We start from the raw sequence: 15097 nt of genomic DNA, 5'->3' as shown, positions 1-15097 counted from the left end.
ATGTCTTGCCACGCTCAAGAGAGCGCGTTTCTCGTCTACCCTGCGCAAATCTCAGCACGAAACATCGGACAGCTCAGGACATCAACTTGGATATATAAAAATAAAATAAAATCGCAGGTGGCTTAAATTTAGGAAAAAGATTATCTTCTGTCCACCGATCGTGCGCATTCGTCCGCCGACTTCGTGGCTATTTGATCATGTGTTGATCGGATGGTCGACAACGTTCCCGCATTCCTCGAAGCCGCTTTCATTTTCCTGCAACTTACATGTTGTTTCAGGATAGATATTCCTGATACTAGGTAACGGTAGGGGTGTTTCGGGGACTCGTCTGGCTGGGAAGTCGAGCGACTGGATTTGGATTTTTTCCTGCAACCTCTTTCTTGTTGCAAGAAAAAATTCCGCAACATTACTTATGTTGCAAACCATTTTCCATAACACCAACATCTGCAACTCTGTCGGGGCGAAAACAAAAGGATTGTTTCCGCAACTAGTTTGTTGTTTCAGGAATTAATGTGTCGATCAAGGAAGACGACCGCCCCGCGTGTCAGAAGTTAGATCGGACGGTTATAGACGGCTGCCCGTGCGGAGATCTAACGGATATCGTGGTGATGGATGTTCATTAGATATCTATCGATGGACACATAACGTCTTTTTTTTATATTTAGCAAAACTTTATGCTGCATTTGTCTAAATTTCAGCTTTTTTTTACTAGACCCGTGTCTAACACGGCACGATTGCGTGAACCGGACGTCATCATTACCTTGTAAAGTTGTAATACCGGTAGCCGAAGAAAACTGTTTTTACCGGTGACCTGTTCCTCCTCTTCACGTTCACCCCATGGATGATAGACGATGTGTTTCCAGATTATAGTATTAGGATTTGGTCAGGAGCGATGCGCAGCACACATTCAGCCAACTGATGCATATCCACGGTTCGGCGCACAGGACAAGAGCTAGACGAGAAAATAGTGAAATCTTCAACTAGGACAATGCTTCGATCCAACAACTACCAAGCCTTGCATGTACCAACAAATGGCTCACATGCAGGTACGAAACAAGAACTGTTAATCCTCGAGCTCATATGTGTTAATTATAGGGCAGTTCAAAGGCATTACCCTCTTGTCACGAGCTAGCTTTGCTGGGGTGCTACCGTAATGTGACATAGCATCGGCGCTTGGTACGTAGGTTTTCAGCTAGGATTATGTGTATTTTTTTGGGGCTAGATTAGTAGATTAACCGGTGGCCATGTGGCCAAGGAGGATATATATCTCCACAATCCACGCATCAAAAAACCAATCATAGTACATTTCCATTACAAGTGCATATATATATATAGCTAATAGTAGATCGTCTGTCGTCACCCACTTGCCATGTTCGAAACGGCGGGCTAGCAAGCTCAGCTCCTGTCAAGATCCTTTTGGTTAATGGCCCTAGCATTTGTCTCTCGGGAGTCTCGGTCCATGCCATGCGTTGAACAAATCAAAGGCAGGCGTTAAATAAAACCTAGGCTTGGTAGGCAAGATTGCTTTTAGTCCTTGTATGACGCTCCCTGTTTTGTCTTAGAACATGTGATGGGCGCCAAGAAACCATTTGGCGCTCGACGGAAATCCAGGCTATGGACGGCATTAGGTAAGATCTGAGTATATAAGAAAAATAAATGTATAGCTGCCTGAACGTCAGCATGAGCAGGAAAACCGTGCCACTGCCGGTGCCAAATGTGCATCCATGTCAAGCTAAAATGCACCACCTTCGATTTCAGACAAGGAATATGAAACACCAGAAGCAAGTTTCATGGATAAGGCGGTCAAGCTATCCGGTCCTCCAGACATGGAATATTTTTAAGGGCAACACAAAACCTTTTGCTTTTGTTATCCATCTCCTTTATGGTCAGTGGCCGCCATGCTCATACAATACGGGAGGATGTGCCCAAGAAGAAAAGTGCAAGTGAAGGACATAAAGGCTCCAAGGACAAGGAGTGCCCTACTCATGCTTTCTTGTGCCCTAAAGTTCCAAAGGAAGCAACTGCTTTTTTTCCCCTTCTCTCTCTCTCTCTTGCAGCAAGCACAATCAAATATCAGTTCTGGGAACCAAAACCTTGGCCCCAATGTAGCCTTCCATTCCCACTGGTCTCTGTCTTTCTAGTGGCATGCCTCCTTATTTTTACGTGGTTGCGCCACTACACAACCTCGACTTGCATTGCATGTCCACAGAGGTGAACGTACCTTTTAGAACGAGAACAATGATGTGCACGCATATATAGCATGATCCAAACCTAAGCTTGAAGCATCATATGTAATCCTCTGGATCATGGTAGTTATGGCACTACCCTAGACGTCAAAAAGATGGCCAACCGGCCAAAGATGAAAGCGAGGAACATAATTATGCACGTTGCAAGTGGAGCACGCATCCCGTACAAGGATATCTTCTGCCTGGATCCTCACAAAGACTGTCAGTTTCGGTTCAGCCTACAGACCTTCGGTCAATTGGAATGCTAAACTGCGTCTGCAGCTGGGAATCTACGGCGTAAAGGCAGCAGTAAGTACTCCAGTGCTGCTAAAGATGCATCACTAGGAAGACTTCGCTTGCCTATCCCCAGATAACTGAACAAAGATAATACTGACGTGTGTCAGTCAGAACTGGCTGTTCATGTCCTAGAGGTAGGTGTATGTTTTACTTAACAGCAACACACAAAACGGCAGGCAAATAATTCTACGGCCTGGTAGCCACTGCACCACGCCAACACACATCATTATTGTTCAGGGCCAGAGGGGCGCCCGCTAATAAGTAATAACCGTATAAGGAACATTGCAACTTAGAGAAAACTCTTGAGCATCATGCAATTTGGAAGGCTTCTACTGCTAACCCCAACTGGTCCAATTGTACATGGCATAACATTTCAAGAAATACAGTTTTATTGGCAAAGCAGGTATATGTCAAGGATTACTGTTTGAAACAACACATAACACTTCGAGCTACAAGAATTATTTTGCACTCCTTGTTGCTCATCTTTACACAGCATGAATAGTGGATACCTGGTTAACGCTTAGGCTTCATAAAGAGATTGCTAACCACTGCTATCATTTTCAATCTACAAAGTGTGAGAAATATAGTCTGCCAATGCTAGAAGACATGTCATATACCACGCATGCTAATTAACATGCTTGATGCCTGACTCAAGGTATGAGATCACAAGGTCTGCAGTGTTACTTCCTGAAGCTATGACATTTCCAACAGCCAACCCATCCTTGTTATTTCCTACAAGACATAATCAAAGTTCAAGTTACATTTATAAGTTAACATCTAAGTATCACTTGGTGGGATTACTATTTTCTGGTTTGCTTGCTCCAAAAAACTTCAACAAGACTGTTTAGATGCTATACATGCTTTCTTTTGTTAGAGCTTCATTTTCAGCAGCTCAAGGAGCACACATATTTTTTATGAGAAATATTAACACTATGGTGCCTTTGTTGACTTGCCTGCATAGAAGAACCCTGGGAGATCACCTTCCATCTTTCCTATAGCTTCCAGTGCCAAATCATAATCATGGCCATACAAAGGAAAAGCATTTCTCCAATGTATATGTCTGAGTAGCATAAGAAATACTAATAAATTACATGAGCATGAGACAATGAAACAAATTGTGCACATTCTGAAATTCCCTACAAGATGGCAAACCGCACAAGCACAGAAAGGGAAAGCATATAGGCCGATATGCTTGAATACTTACTTCACAAAAGTTGGCTGCCCCTCTACCCCCAGTAGCTTTGTAAGGTCAGATGTCACAAATTGTTTCAAGATAGCCCTGCAGAAGTAAAAAAAATGGAATAATGTGCATAAGAAAAGAAGCATAATACAAGAACAAAAAGTTTGTACGTTGGAGCTCCAGCGAGATCTCTATTGTGGCTTCCCCCAATGAATGTTGTAAACAAGTGCTGGTCATTAGGAGCTCGATCTGGGAACATCATAGAGGAGAAGAGAGTTCCTATACAAGAAACAGTCACACGCGTATAAATGAGGCTATGTTCTAGGAAAAAAGATGTATTAGGAAGCAATATAAAATCAGAATAAACAAATCACGAGCACACGAAAACTGGTAAAACAAGATTGTTTTGTGTACCAAACTGAGTGCAATGGTACTTCTGTAAATTGAAAACAGTTCAAGTATAAAGCTGAGGAACCCACCGAGCGTTTTCAAACCATGTTTTTGTTGTTCCTTAAAGGGTATTAAGACCCCAAATCCTTCGAGGGGTCTTTTGACGTCTTCCTTCTTAAATGCTGTTACCATGAGGGACAACGGCAGATAATCCACCTACAAATTAAATATGGATTAAGATGAGACTCTGCTATACATGTAAAGTTATAAGAAGCCCATGTATTTTATGATACGACATCAGTCATACACCTTTACAAAAAAGAAAGATAGAAAGAAAATCAGTCCACATCTCATAGGTCATAAATGTAATGTTGTGATTCGATAACTCGTAGGTTCTAACCACACTTATACGGTGTTGTGATTTGATCTCCAAGTGCATATGTATCAAGAATAAAATAAAATAATAGCGACAGTGGTACAACAGAGCATCTTAAAAGTGGAAATGTGATTCCATTATGTCATTCAGTCTTGAAATCATATAAATTCAGGAAGCAAGGAATCTTTTGACAATGGAGAAGCAATATAACTATCTTCACATCAATTATGTATTGATGTCAGTAAAACAGAGTAGGATATGTGTAGCTTATATTCTTAAATACCAATATATTTCCAACATATCTGTTACTCATTTTGTCCAGAAACAGGAGTTACTTAAAGTGCTAGCAAAAGCACCGAATGCTGCCGAGTTACTTTTTCATGCATTATTAATAAATATAGTTAGTCTGGGCGCCTTCTGAAATAAACCATATCACTGAACTACTACTATTTTCATAGGTCAGTCTATCACAAAGGTACGGGAATGAACCATGTATATGCAAATGTAGAAGCAAAAAAACAAAAAAATAAGCCAGCATTATGGCTCTTGTAGTAATAGACCTTGAGAAAAATGAAACTGGTGAAGCGACTGAGACAAATTTCCCCTAGCATCAATTCCTTTACAACAGCAACCATTTCAATCATTGCATTTGTTAATCTAAAATGGTGATCCTAACCTGACCTTAGGAAGAAAGTCTAGCACAAAGGGAGCTCCGCCTTTTGTGAACTTCATCCTCTGGACATTGGACAGTGGAGCCTGCAGAGGGAAAAATGCAAGAGGTACATAATTGGTTTTTTGGCCTACGTTCAATGGTTATAATAGCCACTCATGCGTGAGTTCAGAAATATATAGTTTACAGATTGGCAGAAAGCAAATTACCAAATTGTGTATCAATGAACTTTGAAAAATAATGCAGATGAGTAATTCTTACTGTCATTATAACAGCATCAAAGGATTGGTTCCTTGCAAGCTCCTTACTACTAGCATCCTTTGAATCAACAAAAATTGACCACCCATCTGATGCAGAGAGTCCATCACAGTTACACGCCAATGACAATACTTGTGTTCCAAGCTTCACATTAGTATCTCCAACTTCCTTGTGAAGTGCGTCTACTAGTGTCTGAAAAGCACTGAACAACATATTACTTCTGAAAAGCAGATGTTAATAGTAGTAAGTACTATGCACCAACCAGTAGAATCAAAAGTCCGAACTGATGGATGGAGAAGATTGGACAAGCCACATATACTTACCCCCCCCCCCCCCCCCCCCTCACTCGTGGCTCGATAAGGCCTAAACATGGACAGGAAGAGGGCCAGCAATATTTTCTTTGGAACTGCAAATGCTGAGACTTGAATTCAAGACCACTTGGCTTTGATACCATATTAAGTTTCATGCACCAACCAGTAGAACTGAAAGTCCAAACTGATGGAGAAGGTTGGGCAATCTACATATGCAACACCCCCTCTAGTGTGTGGCTCGATAAGCCCTAAACTGGCCATGAATGTTGCATGATTCCACCATGCAACTATTTTGTGATGTTAGTCTTTTTGTATCGTAGCTGCCTTTGACTCATTTCTCATCTTGCAATATTGCTTCTTGACAACTACGTAGTTACAAGATATTTAGTCTTTCTTGTATCCTACCTGCCTTTGACTCATTTCTCGTCTTGCAATATTGCTTCTTGACAACTATGTAGCTAAAAGATATTCAAAACATATCCATACACTTGGTCATATATTTGGGCGTTTGTTTGACATAGCTTTAACCTAATCTCCGCAAGCTAATAAGCTTGTGCCAAGTCGATACAGAAATCAGCAATGACGATGAGTGTAAATGGATCGCTAAGCTGTACAATGGATATAAACATGTTTAAATGATCATGAAAGCGATGCATTTCTTCAAGTACAGTGGATATAACCATTTCTTCATTGATCAAGTAAAATGCATCGCTTTCAAATGGCACAGATGGAAGTTTTTTTTAGGGAACACGAATGGAGTTAATAGGGCACATATGTGGGTTTTATTTTTATGTTGTTGACACTAACAAACACAATGACATGATGCCATTGAAGGAATACCTGCATGCCACCATGAAATGAAAATGAGGCCCGCTTGTTCCTTCCTTTTCCTGACGAAGCGCCTCCTTTCTTTGCTGAACCACCTTTAGCTGTTAGTTTTGACAAGATGGCACCAACGATGAGAGAACCATACCTGAGAGCATTGCAGGACTATGAAGCACCATAACTGGGAACAAAAAAATGTTGCTAGCCAAATTTACAACAGCATGCTTTAGTGTCAATGACAAGTTGAAACCGCAAAAATAACAAGTCCCATTTTGAAAAGAACTAGTACAAAATTTATAATCATGATATCAAACATTTTTCTGAATAATGGTGTTGTAGCCCTTTATATTTACAAAAAATTATGTCTGCAATTTGTATAGGAAAATATGGATTCATGTTCAAAGATACATATTATCGGGCTAATTAGATAATATTTCGCTCGAAATGAAAATTACAATATGGGTTAAAGTTCGAGAAGATGCATATTATTGGACTAATTAGGAACTGTGATTTTAAATGAAAATTACAATATGTTTTTTTGTTCTAGAAGATGCATATTATCAGGCTAATTACGAAATATTTTTTTCTAAATTCCATAACCCTGGAAATATTTCTTTCTAAATTCCATAACCCTAGAAATATGGACAAGAGAACTAACGAAAGTGTAGAAGTGAGAATAGATCACCGCTAGCAAATAAAATAAATATACAAACTTACTTTTTTTCTAAATTCCATAACCCCGGAAATGCATGACGAATCTGCAAAAGACGGTTGTTACTTAAAGCCAGCACAGTTAATTGACAAGGTGATATGGTCTGGACTAATAATTATTAGATTATCAACATTAAGCACACGGAAAAGCTCATATGCTGTTTGCACACATAACACAGTAGTAACTTACAGATAATGACTCGGGATCTCCTGCACTTGTTCCAGCTACAAATGGATCAATAAGATAGTCAACAACCTGTAACCAACATGGAAGTTCTTAGCTATGGCTGGTTATGATGTGAGCTGAAGAGCTTATAACTGTATATGATTAAATTATTGATGAGTTGTAAGGAAAGAGCTCACCTCTTTCCCAAAATGGCGTTCAAAAAAACTCCCAACGCTGTAAAGTTGTCAAAAAAGGAATATTCAATTATCTCCTTTAAACAAATAATACATACTACAAACCCTACGTAAAACCGCAAGCAGGTGAGGATTAAGGAACACTGGAGTGCTAGACAGCCTCTCAAAACCTAAACACTTCATACGGAAGGTAACCATTTATTATTTTGATAGCATTTGGCATCTACACCAATGCAAAACACCAAGTGTGAAGGTTCACCTCTCGCGCAAATGCTCGTCAGACACTTTTTTGGAGTTCCTTGTGCTAGATTTTTCATAGAGAAATGGTTCCAGAAATAACTTGAACTGCAAGGGTAAGAAAGAATTCAGAGCAGAATCAAATTTGAAAGAAAAAGATCTGGAGAATCTACAAATTGTCAATTAGTTACTGAAACCAGCTAATTCAGGTCTGGTAGTGGGCATTAGCAATAGCAAACGATAAAACGTTTGTATTTGTTATGCATTCCAATCTATCAGTGGTACTGGCAATAAATAACTCATTTGAAAGGGGTTAGTGTGCCATGTAGCATGTACTGTAGGCTGAAGCAGATAGTATTAAATAGAAGGGTATACCTTTGATTTCGTAGAAAGAACAGTGCTTTTCATTAGCGCAATGGGATCTGAAGGAATCTTATGGAACAACAAGGAGAAGACTCAAAGGTGAGCTACAATAAGAAAAAACAGAAAAGAAGATGCATGATCACATGGAAACCCTATTTACCAGTGCTGGCGCCCCATCCTTAACGGTGTAACGCTTGTGCTGGGAGTTAGGCTGAAACAGACATTGAACTTATAAGGTAATATATTGATGGGAACAATTTACAGACAACAATACAGAATGCAGACATATTAATTATTCGAAGATAGCATTGGCACATACATACTGCAGTCTGTCCTGAAGACCAAGATCGTCGATTAGCCTACTAGCCTCCAGTGCACTTTCTGTCTGCAGGTAACAGAACCAATTTATTTCATCAGCTAATCTGCCAGCTTCCATGTCAGTTTTGAGTTCTAATAACGAGAAGAGTGCATGCCCCACCGAGAGACCAACTGCACACACAAACACATGCTTCTTCCATTTCAATTTTGAATCCTAATAAGGAGAAGAGTACATGTACATGCCCCACCAAGAGACCAACTGCCCACACGAGCAATTGCTACAACGAGCACTACGCCAATAATGTAGACAGGTCGCTCAACTCGCTCCAGCCTTCGCCACAATCCGTGGCATACAGAGACAGCGACGCACAGCACCACAGGTTATTAACAAACAGAGATGGGCTCACCATGGTGTTGGCTCCTTCGTCCCAGAGGAATCCGCCGTCGGAGTTGGTCCGTATCTTCCCTCCCGCGCGGTCTTCCGCCTCGAACACGGTGACCCGCACGCCGCTCTTCCTCAGCATGTACGCCGCCACGAGCCCACTGCACGGACCCACCATTCCGTCAAACACCTCGCGTGCGCGAGCGCAGGACCACCCGAGAACTCGGCTTGAAATCGCGTGGCCTCACCTGACGCCGGCGCCGACGACGGCGACCGACCTGGCGCGGGGGTCGTCGGAGGCGGCCATGGCGAGCACGGGGCGGACGCGGCGCCCTCGCCCGCGCGCGGACGCGGACGCGGAGCGACGGGGCCGGGACGGGGAGGCGAAGCGGGCGGGAGCGTGGGACGAGCAGGAGGAGGAGGAGGGGGGAGCGGTGGCGGAAGTGAGCATTTGATTCGGGGTTTGGATGGGGAGGGGAGTCGCCCGTCGCCTTTCTCCGTTGCTGTCGTGTCGCCGATCGGAGCCGCGGAGTAGTAGGTGGCAGGGTGGGTAGACTAGTCTAGTCAGTGGGTCGAAACCGGAGGCGGCGCCTTGGTTGTGCCACGACGCCTTCGCTATGCAAATCGGCTGTTCCGGGAGCACTAAAATCATTTTTACTCGGACGGGCGGTCCCGGTTGAACGTCTGTACGATTTGGCTAGTTGTAATTACACATGGAGCTTTTCCTCACGGGCACATACATTTTTGGTGAATGTGACGATGCCGCACGAAAATAGAGAGAGCATAAGACGGTGTTACAGTTTACACCTGTCGCCGCCGCCTTTCATCGTCCACTTCTTGATGAGGCAGGTGATGACCCTGGCCAGCCGCTTGGACTTGGACCTGCTCAGCCGCGACGCCGGCCTCCTGCCCTCGCCGCTCTGCTCGGAAGCCGCCGTCTTCCCTGCGTCCGCCTCTGCTGCCGCGGCCGCCTCCTCCTCCTCCTGTTGCTGCTGCTGCTGCTCCTGCTGCGCGGCGGCCTGGCTGGCCAACTCCAACAGCTGCACCCGCGGCTGCTGCTGCTCCAGCTCGCGCTGCCGCTGCTCCCGGAACAGCCGGAGCAGCTTCTGCGCCTTGTCCTTGGCCTTGCCCGTGCCGTTCGCCGTCAGGGACACCAGCGCGGGGATCACGCCCTCCTGCAGCACCGTCTGGCTGCACCCCTCGTCGCCGTTGCAGATCATCCACAGGCACGACACCGCCTTCTCCTGCTCCGCCGCCTCCCCGTTGTCCAGGATGAACACGATGTCGCCCACGATGGCCTGGTTCGCCGCGATCTCCTTCTTCCCGGGCCAGGTCAGCGCCAGGTTGATCAGCACGGCCAGGGCCTTGTCTGTCCACGACGACGACGACGACGACGACGGCGCCAGGACGGCGTGGATGCTCTGGACGATGCCCGACGACAGGAGCGGCGGGATGTTGGGCGCGTGCAGGGACAGGTTGTACAGCGTCAGGAGCGCGTCCAGCCGGCAGGTGCCGCTACGGTAGCCTTCTTCTTGCACGCACCTGATCAGGACATGGATGACTTCGCTCGAGCCGATGATGGCCTGCGCCTCCTCCAGACAAGAGAGGTTGAGGTACATCGCCACCGCTGCCTCGCAGGTCTCCGGTTTCTGTATCATCTGCTCCATCAGGGGGATAACTCCAGCTGAGAGCAGCTGCTGCTTGTTCCTACAAGGCAGACATGGAGCTGAAATGATCAGGCCAAAGAACTGAGCTAAGATCATCTACCTATGCTTGTTGCAAAGAGCCTTTTCTCTGACACTATGATTAGATGGAGTACGTAGAATGATCTACATTTGATATATATATACCTGTTATTGCTGACAGCAAGGTTGAAAAGAGCCATCGTTCCGACCTCCTGAGATTGCACGTCTTCTCTGCTGAGAGCCATCTTCAGGAAGCAGGTGAGTGGCTCAGTAATACCATTAGCACCCACATAGTCCCTGAGCTCATCATCATCCTTCAACTGGAACCTGACCTGCTCGACCACCTCACGCTGCTCATCGATGCACTCACTGCCCTTGTTTAGCACACGCAGCCAGCGTTCACATCTCTCGGGTGTAGCCTCCACAGGGTTATTCTGAAAAGAGCACTTCTCCACCGAGACCTCCTCTTCTTCTTCGCATGTCTCAGATGTCGACTCCCTGGAATTTTGGCTAGAGCACTTCTCCAAAGCAACGTCGGTCTTGAACTTGTCGTCTTTTCCGTCTTTTGCGCCCGCGTCTTCAAACAAAACCGTGCTAACACCATTCGTCACCAGGCATTTGCTACTCTTTAGAGATGTTATCCTCAAATATTTGAGCTTTGGAGATTCTGGCGGGGCGGAAGGAACTGGAACCCTGTTTTGTTCACACCAGGATGTTATCAGACCCTTGATGCAGTAATTGGGTGTCATGGAAAGCTGGGGTAACTCTTTCCGAGTCTTGGGGCAGGTTGTATTCCCACTGTTAAACCATTTCTCGATGCAAGCTCGCTCGTAGGTCTGACCAGATGCGATAACAACAGGGTCATACATGAGCTGCAGAGAGATTGGACACCTTAGCTCCTCAGGTGGCAGTGGCATGCTCCCTGATAGCCCTTTAATCTGTTTCAAACTGAAGGAGCCAGACCTAGGCAGGAGCTTCTCGAGAGAAGGGAGACTTCCATGGAGATCAATTGAGCTGGATATTGAAGTGAAGGAGCACGAAGGACTTGAGCACTGGGAGTTGATGGGATCCATTGTTTCACTCCTGAAATGACTTGAATATTTCCTCATAAGATGCAGGAGATAGGATGCTATTGATTCTTTCTTCGTGTCTTCTTCTGCCTGGGCTCTTTCAAGAAGCCTTCTAAGTGCTCTTCTCTCAGTAAGAGCTGCAGCAGATGATGTAATGCCAGCTCTCAAAATAGTTTGCCGAAACAATTCAAGTTCATTGTCATCAAGGAATCCATTGGATTTCTTCTCATTCTGAATTATCTGTTTCACTTGATCACCAACTTGCTTTTCAGCCTGATCCAAAGCAAAAACTGAATTCTCCAGCTCATGTGCAATCTCTGGGATCTGAAATTTTCCAACAACAGATAATTATCTAAGGGTTTCGCCAAAAATATATCATCCAAATAATAGGCATGCAAAAAAAAAACATGAGAAAACAATTAGCGACTACTTCAAGGTAGTGAAGAATCGATTCTATGATATAGAAAAAAACTATAACTCCCTGCTTATGGTGAATCTTTTTTTTTTTTGCATGGTATGCTGATGATGAATCTGTTCATGATGATACATTATATTCTGCAGTAGAAATTCTAGAAATACGTATGTAAATGACCAGTGAAAACCTGAGTATTAATTGCTTCTGGAAGTGTTTCTTCCAACTGGTGAAGACTTTCTAAAAGAGCGCATCTTGCTTTCTCAAATTTTGTAAACACGCATTCTGCTGTTAGGGCCTGCAATACAATAACCATGTTGAATACAAAACATTGCTTTGCTGTAAAGAAACAGAAATATGAGAATAATTGTTCTCTAACATTAGACACAGACAGCAACTTTGATGAGCGAGATTATCCAACTACCATTAACAATTTTATAATGTAGCAGTGCAGTACAAGAACAGCTCGTGTATACATAGAGCTTTTACTTCTCAAACTTGGAGATAGCAAAGCACATTAATACATATGAAAATTATTTACCAAGTAAAGCTTGCTACACTCTGAGCAATACTGAAGTAGATTCTTGGCTTTATCAACAGCTATGCGCAAGGAGCTCAATGCCAGAAGTCCTGAACTACTTCCAGGTTTTGTACTCTCAAGGGCAGGGATGGCAATTGAAACTTCATGAACTATAGTGTAAAGTTTCTTACATAGTTCACCATGTAGCTGCACAATTAATCAAATGAAATTTACAATGTTAATATGCCATATTATTGCATAAGCAAAGTATTTCCAACAACACAGTCAAAAACAGGAAATGTAAGGAAAAAAAACTGCAGTGTTTATCACAGTTTTCTAACTTACTGTTTGGTGACATCAGAGTGTTCTCACAGAGGAGTCTTATCATATATTCCCTCCGTTCACAAATATAATACTTCCCCCGTCCCATAATAAGTGACTCAAAAGTGACTCTACTTTGTACTAAAGTTAGTACAAAACTGAGTCATTTTTGAATCACTTATTTTGGGACGGAGGGAGTATGTTTTATCATTTTTCTAAATCGGATGTATATAGACACGTTTTAGTGTGTTTGTTTTCCCATTTCAGTCTGTATGTAATCCATATTGAAATATCCAAAAGATCTTATATTTGTGAACAGAGGTAGTACTATACAAATTGGTGGTGGTATTTATAGGATGCAATTTTATTTTCTAGCACGAGAGTGCTTATATGCATAACTACATAATCATCACAAGGCACCTAGGAAGTGGAGGCAATGATCAGAAGCTGTGTTCAATGCCTTCCTACATCTAAAGACAGCCCAAGAGAACAGCAAGATTCCAATCTCATTACCATTGCTGAATTAATAGCTTTTCATGGAATTAGGGGATCGGCCGGATTACCTTCCAATTGCCAGCAACAACAAAGTCCGCGTCAACCTCAACCCTCTCCATGGCGTCCTTTTAGTCAGATTTCATCTGCAAAGAGAGCAATGTATTGAACATGATATTGCTCTTAATCTCCAACACAAATATGTGATAGGTAATTGGCAAGAGATTCTTTAATGTTTACAAATTGATTGCATTGGTATATAAGAAAAGGCTCAAATCTCTCACCATGAGTCAGTATAACTAACTTAAATGCAAAATAAATATCAAGTTTTATTACAAGAAATACAGAACAAAGATGCATATATCTTATATAAATGGCATCGACCACATAACCTGAAAGAAAAACATGTCATCAATTAAGTATGCAGTATGTAACCTAACAACATGAAAAATAGCACCAGAAAAGGAAGAAGGCAAAAAAATTATCACCTTCTGATTCACCCACAATTAGCACAAAATTAGAAAATAATAAATCAAACCAATTTACTAACAGAAGAAGGAAGATAAAGGACGTCTAGTTTCCGAAGTAATGCCATCGAAATTGTAAGATGGAAACTCCGGCAAACTTGTTGGTATGGATTCCATTAAGGCAAGATGTTTTTGTGTCTAAAAACGATTTGTTGCCAGTTCGGCCAGTTAAAATGGAGCAATGGTAGCATATTTCATGGACCGAAGAGCTAAACCTGGATGCGAGTTGTTTATGTTCAAATATGCAGAGAAACCTAGATTCTGAATCGTAACATGCAAACTCCATATATTTCTAGAAAATGGCATAAGTGCATCAAACCATTGATTTCGACAGACTAAACCCTTCATGTGTAGTACTCCCTCCGTTCCTAAATATAAGACCTTTTAGAGATTGCACTATGAATTACATACGGATGTACATAGACATATTTTAGAGTATAGATTCACTCATTTTGATCCGTGTGTAGTCTTCTAGTGAAATTTCTAAAAGTTCTTATATTTTGAAACGGAGGGAGTACTTAGCAAATGAGCCTGGAGCTCTAATCCATGAGGAACCCAAGGCATGCACAAATTGCAGAGTTAGCGGTATTCCTCCTCCTCCAGTCCCCTTCGACATGTAACTCAGAAAACTGGAGAAATAGGAGAAAGGAAACCGTCCATACCTGACGGAGACAGGGCGAAGAAGGAGCAAGCCTTTGAATCTCCCCATGCATGGCAGGCAGGGCAACTTCACCAACTGCTCCGCCTCCGGGTGTTCCCCCAACCCACCATTGTTCCAGAGGCGCTTAACTTGGCGCGAGACGGAGAGATGGGAGGAGGACGGGGAGAAGAGAAAATGGGCTTGGCGTTGAACCGCGAATAGCACGGGTGCGCCCCGCTCGCGGGGACGGTGGAGGCTGCCATCCTCGCTGGGCCCCGGAAACCTCGTGCCCCGGAAGGGTAAATTTAGAAGGGCCTCGTGCCCCGTTCCCGCTCGCGGAGCTAACCGGCGGCGTCCGGGTTTGGTTGGCGAGAAGGCTGCGCCATTTGCACGTGGAAGCGGCGCGCGTGCGTGCGTGCGCGGCGGGTTGCGGCCGCGGCCTGCGGGCTACAGCTGAGCGGTTGCGGCCGGGGTAGGGGGCAGGCGCGGATGGCTGGTGGACCACGTGGTCAGCTTGGCGACTCTGT

The 15097-nt window shown here is 43.7% G+C and overlaps 2 protein-coding genes across 2 annotated transcripts; both read right to left on the bottom strand.

The window, feature by feature from the left end:
• Positions 1-2893: 2893 nt before the first annotated feature.
• LOC123427083 (protoporphyrinogen oxidase, mitochondrial) lies at positions 2894-9426 on the bottom strand. The gene is made up of 17 exons (XM_045111035.1): positions 9152-9426; positions 8929-9064; positions 8523-8588; positions 8364-8414; positions 8216-8272; positions 7863-7948; positions 7607-7643; positions 7434-7499; positions 7250-7290; positions 6548-6680; positions 5400-5588; positions 5150-5224; positions 4182-4308; positions 3873-3981; positions 3727-3801; positions 3476-3582; positions 2894-3254 (listed from the first exon to the last, which is right to left on the bottom strand). The coding sequence occupies exons 1-17, from the start codon at positions 9352-9354 to the stop codon at positions 3148-3150; spliced, it is 1665 nt and encodes a 554-aa protein (XP_044966970.1). The 5' UTR covers positions 9355-9426; the 3' UTR covers positions 2894-3147.
• A 113-nt stretch (positions 9427-9539) lies between these two features.
• LOC123427082 (U-box domain-containing protein 7-like) lies at positions 9540-14849 on the bottom strand. Its single transcript, XM_045111034.1, has 6 exons — positions 14593-14849; positions 13475-13549; positions 12612-12797; positions 12261-12368; positions 10754-11982; positions 9540-10610 (listed from the first exon to the last, which is right to left on the bottom strand). The coding sequence occupies exons 2-6, from the start codon at positions 13523-13525 to the stop codon at positions 9698-9700; spliced, it is 2487 nt and encodes an 828-aa protein (XP_044966969.1). The 5' UTR covers positions 13526-13549; positions 14593-14849; the 3' UTR covers positions 9540-9697.
• Positions 14850-15097: the final 248 nt, after the last annotated feature.

Source organism: Hordeum vulgare, chromosome 2H (genome assembly GCF_904849725.1).
Source record: "Hordeum vulgare subsp. vulgare chromosome 2H, MorexV3_pseudomolecules_assembly, whole genome shotgun sequence".
Taxonomy (NCBI): domain Eukaryota; kingdom Viridiplantae; phylum Streptophyta; class Magnoliopsida; order Poales; family Poaceae; genus Hordeum; species Hordeum vulgare.
Note: the sequence above shows the minus strand (reverse complement) of the source record. Positions and strands in the feature narration are given on the sequence as shown.